We start from the raw sequence: 12,176 nt of genomic DNA, 5'->3' as shown, positions 1-12,176 counted from the left end.
ATTATATCAACAACAAAAATATGATTCCCCCCAAAGAAAAAGAAAAGCCCATCTCTTACCACATCAGTTTCTTTACATGGTCGACACTTGGAATTCTGTGCYTCAGAAAAGCAGTATTTTCCTTCATCACAGTCATCATCAGTGCTGCATCCCTGTAAAAACAAGAACAACAAGATCATCTCTTTTTTTGTAGCTCTGAAGTTTAGTCTAAACTGTCTCTTTAGGATTCGGAATATCTTGTGAATAATCTTTAGCGAGAAAAACCTTTGTAAAAAAACCTTTTGTACAAGTAATGAATTTTGCAGGCAAAAGCTCATTAAACATTTATGCACACACATATCTCACACGGAGTTTTATGCAGTCAGCATTTTGATAAATTATCTTGACAAATCAGCTGCGRGCACTTACTGTTCTCTACTTTAATTTTAGAAATATAGCACACAGAAACATAGGGAACGCACACAGGATTTAATCTATTTGTTGACAGAATGCTGAGTCAGTAGAAATTATGCAACCTCTCCTGGGCTGAGGAAGCTCAGGCTGAGCAGCTGAAAAATCTGAAAACAAGATTTTTTTAAGTGATTTTCTTCTCACTGCTCACTTCATGTAGTGTCTGAAGGCAAACAGACCAGACTTACATGATCAATATCATTCTCCAGGTCAGAGTCTGGGACAGCTGAAGTAATGTTTGATTTCTGCAAAAAAAAGACATTTGTTGAAGTTCATTCAAGAGGTAATAAAATAGTTTCTACTTTGTGAACAGGCCTACAAGGTCCAGAACAGATTCACTATCAGTCACCTTATCAGACACAGTTTCATTCTGATGACGCAGATGAAGGTCATTGTGATGAGAGCTCTTGTTTACCTGGATGGATTACATACATAAAAAACAAAACATTAAAAATATATCTGCCTCTAAACTATTTTCCTCTCTGTATTTATTTGCACTGTTTGCAAGGCTCCTGCAGTGTGATAAAGCCGTGTCTTGTACGTAAACAGGACTTTCAGTTGCTTACTTGGGGAAACGCATCCTCTGGCTTTAGCTGCGGGTCCACCGGCCGTTGCTCCACAGACGAGCGGTCCAGTTCGGATGGTCCCTCCACGATGTGATTGATCCCCCAGTCCACTATCTCAGGGAGGATGCCATGGCAGGCTGCAGCTGTCAGAGCCAAAACTATCAGGGCAGATCGCATCATGCTTCAGCTGACGGTCCTGCTGCTGCTGCACGCAGAGGAGGAAGAGGAGGAGGAGGAAGAGGAGGGTGTGGTGAGGATGCTGCGCTGAGAGCACAGCAGCGTCAGTGTTCGTCATCACATTATTCATTCAGCTCATGGACTCACATCTAACTTTATGACTTCAATTGTCACTAGGTAATAGTAAAATAAAATAAAAATTTGAACTGGAAATAGACTACTCTATAAAAACTGGACAACCAGATCAAATATTTTCAAAGTAATGTTTTTAAACAGGCACTAAGGTATAAAATAAAATGTTAAAAACTGTTACTAGCACATTTTCATTATTCACTCCTAACATTGTATTGGTATTTAGCTCACTGTTCTTACAATTTGCAAATATTTCCTCAATTTGAATTTAAATGTTAAAAATATGTAAATATTAAGTCCTACACCTAATTGTAAAAGTTAAATGCTGAAGTTGACATTTTAATYTTTCAGAAGAATGAAACACAACCTGCTGGTGGTGCTGGGCTCCAGTTATGACGTCACCATCCTGAGATCAAAARGGCTAACGCCGCTAACATTGCTAATGCTGCTTCTTGCTTCTCTACGCATCAAACTTGCAGTTGCAGTCCGTGTCCGAGCTGCAGTTTAAACTGCCGCAGTACAGGTACTATTCATTTTGTTTTCATGTATGGAAACTTTTAATGCCGTCTTCAGCGGGGTTAGCTGCGTTATTTRGTCGCAGAAAGATTACGTCACAACAATCCGCACAAAACTCAAGGGCGTGTTTATATGGCGCCCAAAACACGTTATTAAAAGCTCCTCCTAAAAAAAGACTAAATGCAAAACACCTTGGCATGCACAGTTTTCCACTGCATTTTTTTTCTTACTAGCTCCTCTGCACAACCACGTGTTGATGCAACACACAGTTTACAAGCTACAGCACAATTTACATGACTGTATAAATACTCTAATACACAGGTGTTTTCTAAACTAATGCAGTCCTCCATAAAAACCCAATAAAATAAAATAAAAACCTTGAAATTGTAAATAACATTGTTTAATTCAAGTTTATATAAACAGTGAAACATTTGACTGGTTTTGCACAATGTTATTTATTTATTTATTTATTTATTTATTTATTTATTTATTTATTTATTTATTTATTTATTTATTTATCGAGACTAAAATAAATCTCAAATAAAAAGCACAAAGAAAACAAAGCTGTACTTCATTGAACTTACCACGAGGTGGCAGCATTGACCAAATGTTGAAAACCAAAACCTGTAGTTAATCAAACCGACCACCAGGTGGCAGCAATTATCACCGTGTTGGATCCACAGACTTCTCATGGATTTCCAGAGTTTATTCAGTGATTTTGTCAGCGCGCAGGCAGATTACAGTTTCTGCTGACACACAGCAAAACGTGGGCTGCAAAGGTTTTTTTTTTTTTTTTTTTTGTCAGTCTGGGGTCTGAGGACGAGAGGCGCCTGGCAGTCTCAGACTAAAGTACACTTTGTATCAGGATGCAATAATGATTGATTTATTCAAACTGGAGTTTTGCTCTCGCCTACATTGTCCAGTTTTGGTATTTAAGTCCAGCTTCTTTTAAAGCTGGAAGCCGAACTGCCTCCAGTTTTCARCGGAAGGCAGATGTTGGGTTGAAGAGTGAAAAAAAGTGTGACTCAAAGAGCAGCAGCAGCTCTGGGATGTGTCCCACTGAGCACCGCCCTCAGCTGCTCCAACTGTCAGGCTGACTGAAGAGGACGCAGTTTTCACAACAGTCCGGCTCCTCTTCTTTCTGTCAGGAGACGCTGGAATCAAGGAGAGCTTAGATTTAAATAAGAGGTAAGGTTTTTGTGTTTTCTTCTTATTTCTATGGTGAAAACCGGAGGCATGTGACAAATTATTTTGAGTTTGACATTTAGACTCGATTGTAGCATGTTAAATAAAATATGCTCTACTTTATGAAGCATAGAAGTTATAAAGAATTTAAAAGTATTGTTTTTTCTGATGAAGTCTTTGTTTTAAGTTTGATTAGATTTGAAGGCTTGCTCAGTGCCAGCTGTTATCATGAAGTTTTGATTGAAAACTTTGAGAGGAGTCAGACTTCTGAGGCTTGTGTCTGTGCCTCCTGATAACACAAAGGTCATCTCAGATTGCACAACCTGCTTGTCTTTTACCATGCTGCTGCTCAGGGTAATAACAGTTGTATTAGTAGCTCACAACTCTCAGAACTGGAACAACTGCTTTTTATATGTTGAAAAACAGCAGAGCTGAGACAGGTTCAGTTAGTTGTTCCCRCTCGAGGCTTATTTTAACATTTAAATCCTGTCATTATGGTTCATTTCAACCTTTTTCTCGGGCTGACTCCACCTGCTCCGCTGCTTCCGGACTTGAAATAGCTCCCAGCCTGACTTTGAGAGTGGCACAACTACTGTAAGATTGTAATAAAGAAAGGTGTGGTGCAGGTTGTTGAATGAAGCTGCTGGCAGAGGAGGCAGGAACTCTCTGTTGATGTTTTCCAGTAAAGGCAGCAGGTTAATATGCAGCTGATGACTGAACATCTGGATCAAACATAAGTTTTTTTTTTCCTTGATGGAAAAAGAAAAATCCTCCACACTTCTACTACCTTTTTGTTGTTTAATGGGTGGGAAAATCCGCCTGGTTATGATTCATGCAGCTTGCAGGATGATGCACGGATCCCTGCATGTTTTTGTGGGTTCGAAAAGTCCTTCCTGCTGTTTTGTGAGAAGTCATTTCCTGTGTATTTTACAATGTGGGAAATTGAAACGTCCCACCCCACGTTATTAAGCTGAAAGAATCAACCTTTCTAATCACGCAGCTCAGCTAATCAGTGTGGTCASGTCCAAACATACCAAAAATACTGATCCTGAGAGAGATTAACAACTGTTATGTACAAGATCACTTTTAATTGCAGCTTTACATTTTTTTATTTTTACTTAATATAAGATTTAATCTACATTTTGAATAAACGTATTAATGTTTTATTATAAAATAATTGGTAGCAAATGGAAGAAGGCATTTGTAGCAGACAGGTTCTGGTGTTAAGCTGACTGACTGCTGGAATGAGAGGTGGTTTGTCTGTTGGATGTGGGCCAGGTCTGGCAATGATGTCACCGTTTATGATGGCGTAATTCCACGACTGGCCCAACTGTTGTTTGGTTAGTATGGCGCTGGCCCAAACGTGAACCACCTCTGGCAAGTGACATCTGGGCCACCAAAGGGCTGTTAGCACTCTTTGCTGCATCTGCGCTGAGAGTTAGAGTGTTTTGCGTTGCGTGGGCCAGACCTGGGCCAGACCTGGGCCAGACAAACTTTGCGATGTGGGTAAATAAGTATTACATTCCCTGAAAAATAAAGAGAGGCAAAATGTGAGCTGGAAAAGAAAGAGCAGTCATCCTGGCTTCCCCTAAATGTCCCTGTGCAACACGGTGAGTCTGTGTGTCATCCCTGATGAATGTGTGAATGAATGGATGAATGTGACTGAGTTAAGATCAGAAGAGAGATTTATAAAAACAATCAATTTGCCATCTTTAAATGGACTATTCAGCATTAAAACACCAGCACATATGTTCCTGTTTCATGTCATTTGTAAAATCATACAGTCACTCTGAGAGGACACAGAAGCCATGATTTCCATGAATTTTTATTTTGAATAAGCTAAAATATGYTTATTTCAGGATCTTATTTTCTTCTCTTTGGATTTTAAATCCCTAATAATACAGAAAAGACCCGTGTTCTCATTACTCCAGCAGATCATTTCTCTTGATTCTTTCAAATGTAAAACATTAGTTACTCATTTCTCAGGTGACCTCTGAGCTCAGGCAATAAGTACTCATCAACAAACCACAGATCTGTTTGTTGGATTTCTTCGAACAAAAGCTCCTTGCATGTTGGGCCTAATTCCAACACAAGAGACAAAAGCTGTAAAAACACAAAGCAATTCAGATGACGTTTACACAACTTTCATACGGTTCAACCAAAAGGGCTGAATCAGCTTTGCGACATGGGTATTAGCACCACTTCAGTCGAATCAAATAGTAAATGACAGTTTTCAGGTTTAGCCTACAATTAGCAGCTTTACTGTAGTTAAACCCAACAGCAGTGTGGTGAGAAGCAGACAGTGTAGAAAGCTGCACAGACTCATATTATGCAGTGAAATGAAGCTCTTTATAATGATGAAAATTACAAGATATTCAGATATTTAAATCATTAAAACGATACAAAGTTTGAGTGTATTGGTTAGAAATCAATCAAAGAGTTTAATCAGTCAGCTATAATGCAATAAGACATAAAAGAACATCATGGAAGTACTACTAATAAAAAACAAAGTAAATGTGTTCCATGTAGCTGAATAATTTCAGTTAGGAAGCTTGGACTCTTTGCCAGCGAGGCGTTGTAAACTTTCTCCTTCCTCTCTGCAGCAGGTTTCCTTCCTTGTTCCGCGGCATAAAAACAGACGCACGCTTGCAGGCACCGGCTTCACAACAGAGGAACCAACAGAAATAGGTGGAAATACATTGTTCCCTGTGGCGTGACACAACTGGGACGTGCCAGGTTTTGATGTTAAGACCAGGTGGAAGTGGAAAGAACATAGAGTTGAAACGAACAAAACAAAACAAAACAAAACAAAAAAATCAAAATTTTTAAAACATGATCTATCAGGTCTTAAAGACAACCTCAGCTGAACAACACAATAAGATGTATTTCACTGTCATTTTTTAACGAACTAAGACAAAATGAAGAAGCAGTGTGTGGAAAAACTGAGGACACCCTGACATTTAAAGCTTGAAAACTCAACTTGTGCTGCGACAGCTTCAACAAAAAAAAAAAAAAAAAAAAATGATTTCTGCATCAACTTCTTACTTTGCTGCAGGGAAATTATATTCTTATAATCACAGCACTACATACAGAGCCTTGGAAAGTTTTTTATTTCAATATAAACTAAACTGACTAAACTCTAATCGTCGCTCTTCCACCACTTTATGTGAGGCGTTTATGCTGATGTTCTACATGTTAACCAAACATCTGCAGTTCTTTCTCGAAAGACGTTGCAGAAATCTTGTGGTTCGTTCAGTAAAACACTGCATTGTCATTAAATTTAAATCTTAAACCTGGCAGCTCCTCCAAACAAGTCTCTCTCTCTCTGTGATGAACTTTAACATTTGTCATTCTGACTGGAATCTGTTGAGTTTGAGATGTAGCTCCGTGGGTTTTTGCACGTCTGAACTTGGGTCTTGCTTGGACTGTTTTCAGTGAAAAACCTTTCTTACTGTAAAATGATAAAAATCACAGTATTATAAATAGTTTATTAACTTTTCCTAAACTGATAGGAAACATCAGGTACTGCCTGKTGCTCACAGGACACACCTGAATGCACCAAAGCAGCAAACTTTATTATTGGCTGGCGATCAGAGACCTCAGCTACTCTTATGAAACTTCTTATTCTTTCAATACAGCTTCTTAAGTAAAAAAAAAAAAGACACCTGATATTTGTCATGTGTCATTCATCTGAGGTGGTGTTTGCTTTTTTTTTTAGTAACTATGAATCAAGTGATTTTCTTTTGTTATGTTGCACTAAAGTTRAAATAACCAATTGTTGCAAAAAAAAGGTAATTTCCAGTCAGGACTSTTTTTCTGCTACATCAGGTTAGCTTAAAATAATGCCTTTTATTCTGACTGCTGCAAAATCTTTCTACATTTTGCTTTGCTTTATTGMTTATACAGCATCTAAAGTGACATTTAAAGGATTCATTTCCTCCTGAAAAGGTAAAACGGCACATTTAAAAGAGCAGAAGTGAAACTAAACAGAGCTCCTCTGATTGTTGATCTTCACAGGAAACCAGAGGGACTGTCCAGGAACTATCTGCTGTTAGGAGCTCCCACACTCGCAGCGTTGCATCACCGTGATTTGTTTCCTTTCAGTTCAGCAGATTGTTCTAAAGTCTGCTACCTTGTTTTAACAACCAACCCCAGAACTTTTTTTTGTTTTTTATCAGAGCACAGTTGTTCACAGACTCTCTACGTGTTTTGATGTTTTCAGGTCACATGTTGTTTTCTTCCGCAACGTGACACTTGTCTATTCTGAGCCCGGCTCGTCCGAAGTTCCTCAAATAACAAACTCGTCACTGTGCCGCTCTGATTTAGATCACAGAGGATCACRGATCTTTAACTTCGTTGCCACGTTTTGCTGCTTTAAGATGACAGACGATGATGATGTGAGGGCGTTCGGTTCATTCTGGCATCATGCACGACATGTAAAAAACTCGCACTTAAAAAAAATGCRGAGATTGCTCCATCGCAGCGCTGTTGCCAGTAGCTGTGCAGGTGTAACTCTTCTCCGTTTGTCAACATAACATCTCGTGTGTCGAGCACATCTTATGAGTTCGGTGAGCCTGCAGGCGGCCACAGTGTCACATGCCTGTTCCTGTTTGTGTAAAGATAACAGTTGTCTTCCCTGAGACTGACTGACGTCTACGTTCATCTGTCAGTGAGCTGTCGCKCACCTGAAACTTCTCCTTCAGTTTCGACTCACGCTGTCCGAACATGCAGCCAGATTTCAGAGAGCTGAGATAATACGGTGGAGTTCTGCCCTCCACCAGGCCCCACCACCACCACCCCCGAGCCCCACAGGCCGAACACAGCCATGTTTTCTGAGACTTTCAGCCTCCTTATCAGGTCTGCAGAAGGTTCCTTCCTGGTTTTCTTCAGTTCAGTGTGTAATTACTGGTACTGGCTGACTGTATTGCAGTACGTGGATTTCCCAGCAGTCCCAGTGTTTGTCAGATTTCTGTATTGGAGCCTGGAGCTCTGTGCTCTGTAGAAACAAATAGAAATGCCTCACTTGTTTGATGTTCTGCCCAGCATCCTTGTGGCTTTTCAGAGTCAGACTCGACTGTATGTTTTAGTTGAAGTTGCTTTTGACAAACACACCGTCTGACTGTTTGTGATGAAATGTCTCATAACTTTTTGTCCTGCTTTTTCGTTATTTGCCACTATTTTAATTTACAAACTTCATTTTTTTAAAAAATGAACAGTGAAATGAATACAAAAATTATATTTTCTGTTTTTAAACAAGAGTCTAAATTAGAAATGAAAAAATTGATGCAGAAAATGAACATTCAAAAGCTGACAACCTTATAAATCAGTTATTGTAACATAGTTTCCAGACATATAAATACAGTTGACCTTTTTTATGCAGACATTATCCTAAATAATAGAAATTATAGGATTAATCTTTATTTGAGACACTTACTCATCTCACTAATCTGCTTCAGCCTTGTGTTGTGAAACCGCAGCTTATGAAACTGTTCAGGAGTTCCTGATTTTATGCAGACGGTCGCTTCATTTCTCAACACATCAGACTCTCAACCATATCAGCAGATTTGTTGGATAAATATGAATTCTAACAAACACTAGTTAAAATAACTCCCCCAACATAAAAACTACCATAAAGACAGTTCTAATCATTTTGGTGCTTTTAATAATGTTGGCAATCATTTTTTTTAAATAAATCTAAAATGCAAAAACAAAGGTAGAATTATTTGAACGTTATTCAGAAAACCAAACAATTTATACACAATAAAATAAAAAATGAAACAATGAGCAAAAAAATAAAATACAATAAAACAGATAAAAGTAACAAAAAATTAAATGCCAACTTATGCCTTGAATGAAAATTGTTATCTAAAGTCAACAAGTCTAATTTAAAAAGAAAAACAACAAACTGATGAAATTGACAATTTATTATTGTTTTTTTTTGTGCAGCCAAACTCTTATAAAACTTGTTCTCTGCAGGCTGCTCTGCTGGACTGAGCAACTTGTTCAAATATTAAAGTAAAAACAGTAAACCTGGTTGTTTTTAGGGTCAGTTTCTCGATGTTGGCTAATATACAGTTTTCTGTTTAGCTGACAGAAATGAGCTGAAAACTCGAAACTCTTGTTAAACAATGTAAAACTAATTGATATAAAATTACAGATGGAATTTTGACAATATGACAACAACAAAGCTCGTGTGTTTATTTACTCTCTCTCTAGATGTGCTGTAACGTTGCACATTTTTAGCATTCCGAACATTCCTCTTTTATCGTGGCAGAAACTCTTCGCTGTTGCTCAGAAAAAAACATCAGAGCTTTTGTTCACAACTCTGTCTCAGACATGCTTTGGTTCTGAACAATTATTTTCTGTTCGAGCAGCGTGCCACCAGAAAGTGAAACGAGATCAGCGTTACGAAGCATCAGTGGTCAGTTAGTGGTTAGGTTGTAAAACAGGAACAAACCACAGATTATAGATGAAATCTTGCCTCGATTTAGAAATTATTCGCTCGTCGTTACTTTTTGTCTGTTTCACAGCTGCTTGCACTTAATCACATCATTTGTCTAAAACAGACAGGAGATGTAAACCTGTGTGCTGCTAAACTCTCTGATCCTGTTAACCATTATATGCTTTAGCTGAGACGTATGTGTGTGTGTGTGTTTTTTCCATTTCGTTTGTCATTAGTTATAATTTTACAGCCTCTGTGCGGTTTTTTTCTGTCTGCCCACAGCTGGCTTTCCATTCTGTCAGACTGACATGATGAAGTCATGGTTTTTGTGTCAGAGACAGTGTAGTTTCAGTGTTGAGCATCAGCTTGGCCAGAGGACGCAGTAAGTGGTACCTTTTCATTAGTCTTTGCTGACTCATGCAGCAGATGGTTCCAATGATTATTTTACCATTTTACTCTGTCTGAAATGCAAAGGCATGAAGAGCAACTAACATGTTTTTATACGAGTGTTCCACCTAAAGCATACTGATATACAATTAAACTAGAGAAACTGCATACCCTGCAAAAGAGCAGAGTGAATGCTTAATGCTGATTTTTTTTTTTTTTTGAAGAAGCTGGGAAAGTTTAGTAGCAAAACTGACAATGCAAGTTAAATTTGAAAAGCTGACTTTGCAGAAAGTAGGATATGAGTGTGAAAAATTAGTAAGAAATAGCAAGAAAGGGTAAAAAAAATCTGAAACAAGCAAAAAAAAAAAGCTAAAATTAACAAAAAGGAACTACAAGTAGACAAAACACATGGGGAAATAAGAGGGGGCATTTCAAAAGAGTGAATAACAAGAAAGCAAATACTTGCAATTTGTTTTGAAATAGCTAAAAATTTGAAACTAACCAAAAAATAGCTTTAAACATACCTGAAATAGCTGGAATTAAGCAGTAAAGCTAAAATGATCACAATAAGGTGACTTTAGCTGTAAAATAAGCTCAAATTAGCTGAAATTAACTAAAGATTAGCCAAAAATGGTTTCAATGAGGGAAAAAAAAGGCTGAAAAGCTTAATATCTCTATCTATATAGCATAAAATGCTGAAATGCCAGAAGTCATAGCCAGAATGTCCTGAAGGAGCTGAATCTTTATATAATGTTGAATTAGCACAAACACAGAGGAAAAAAAATACATGCTGAAATACATACACAAATAAAGTTTTATCAAAGTTATAATATTGTTGACCGTATGAGAGAGTAGGCTACATTAGAAACAGTAAATGAAATATTTAACAACATTACAGACATATAAAAATAAAAATCAAAAGCACAGAAGCTTTGACTGAATATTTCAGGTAAAGTGGAGCTCTATGAYGAATCAACATCTTACCTGTTGTAGGTAACCCTTTCAACAAGCTAAGAGTTAAGCCTAGCCAGGACCAAAGAGGATTGTTGCTGTCTAAATAACGATTCATGCAAACACTGTTTTGTAACTTTTACATCACCAGTGGTTTGTTTTACTGGCAGAAATGAAATATTCCTGCTGAGATGCCCCAGGCTGTGCTGAATGTGTCACAGCTCTGTAAAAAAATTGTGTAATACAGTAATGTTGGCATTTGCATAAAATCTCTTCAAATATAGTTGTTTTGAAATAGCAGCCATCTAATTTGGTTTTGACCCTGCTGAAGCTGCTAATTTGTCAGTCCAGTCAAAATGAAACATAACATTTTCTCCTTTTTTTTGGTTGAACTTTTCTACATTTACGTTTTTACAGACAGCTGCAGCTAATTCAGAAGGTTGCTGCTCGTGTTCTTATTAAGGCTAGAAAAATAGAGCACATCACGAATTGACTTTAAAATACGTCTATTAGTTTTTATAAATTGCCAAACGGTTTAGCACCCCAGAACATTAAAGATTTATTATGGTCGTATCAACCTTGCAGAACACTCAGGTCTTCTGGCTCCAGTCTACTTTGTATCCCCAAAACTTGAACCAAACATGTAGAGGCAGCTTTCAGTTTTTGTGCACCCTTAATCTGGAACAAACTCTCAGAAAACTGCAAAACAGTCGAAACTCTATACTCTTTCAAATCAAGGCTGAAAACCCACCTGTTTAGAYCTGCCTTTGATTAGCAATTCACAAACACATCCAGGTGGAAAGCTGCTCTAAACAACCATCTCCCTTATGTCCTGATGCATCTCAGTAATCCAGGTAAAAAATCAAAAGGAAAAAAAATTGTATAGGTCCTCTGGACGGGTTCTTCTTTAATGAAACGTTTCGTCTCTCTTCCAAGAGACTTCTTCAGTCTGGGACAAGAACATCATCATTCTTCCAGCAGACAAAGGAAGGTGCACAGTTATTCTGAACCAGAAGGACTATGAAGATAAGATCATGACACTCCTTAGCGACACGACCACATACGAGCCGCTGAAGAGAGATCCAGGAAGTGGTTACAAGAAGAAACTTATAGATTGCCTGAAAAGTTTAGAGCAGGACAAGGCTATTAATCGGATTCTGTATCATAGACTTTACCCAGGTGAGGCCACTCCTAGTCTGTATGGTTTACCCAAAATTCACAAACAGGATGTACCAGTAAGACCCATAATAAATTTTCTGAGAAAAATGTTGATGTGTTCAATACTTATTTTACCCGCTGTATTACTAGAGGTGCTAATGACATGAAATTTTCACCAGATGTCGGTAACAACCCAAGTGATCCATACATAC

General features: G+C 37.9%; 2 protein-coding genes across 7 annotated transcripts in view; one reads left to right on the top strand and one right to left on the bottom strand.

The window, feature by feature from the left end:
• Nucleotides 1-1,894, bottom strand: part of dkk3a (dickkopf WNT signaling pathway inhibitor 3a) — a 4,931-nt gene extending 3,037 nt beyond the window's left edge. The window contains exons 1-5 of one of the 2 annotated variants that reach the window (XM_014027100.1): nucleotides 1,693-1,894; nucleotides 1,017-1,221; nucleotides 800-865; nucleotides 639-695; nucleotides 60-152 (exon numbers count right to left, since the gene is read on the bottom strand). In XM_014027100.1, the coding sequence (XP_013882554.1) occupies nucleotides 60-152; nucleotides 639-695; nucleotides 800-865; nucleotides 1,017-1,196 (396 nt within the window). In that variant the 5' untranslated portion in view covers nucleotides 1,197-1,221; nucleotides 1,693-1,894. The remainder of the gene's footprint in view (nucleotides 1-59; nucleotides 153-638; nucleotides 696-799; nucleotides 866-1,016; nucleotides 1,222-1,692) is intronic. The other variant, XM_014027107.1, reaches the window with a different exon arrangement.
• An 808-nt stretch (nucleotides 1,895-2,702) lies between these two features.
• Nucleotides 2,703-12,176, top strand: part of mical2a (microtubule associated monooxygenase, calponin and LIM domain containing 2a) — a 37,830-nt gene continuing 28,356 nt past the window's right edge. The window contains exon 1 of one of the 5 annotated variants that reach the window (XM_014027078.1): nucleotides 2,703-3,029. The gene's annotated coding sequence lies outside the window, so the exon portion shown is untranslated. The remainder of the gene's footprint in view (nucleotides 3,030-12,176) is intronic. The other 4 variants (XM_014027054.1, XM_014027071.1, XM_014027085.1 and 1 more) reach the window with 4 other exon arrangements.

This window comes from Austrofundulus limnaeus, unplaced genomic scaffold (genome assembly GCF_001266775.1).
Source record: "Austrofundulus limnaeus strain Quisiro unplaced genomic scaffold, Austrofundulus_limnaeus-1.0 Scaffold5, whole genome shotgun sequence".
NCBI classification, from domain to species: Eukaryota; Metazoa; Chordata; class Actinopteri; order Cyprinodontiformes; family Rivulidae; genus Austrofundulus; species Austrofundulus limnaeus.
The sequence above is the reverse complement of the archived record's forward strand: the minus strand, read 5'-3'. Positions and strand labels throughout refer to the sequence as shown.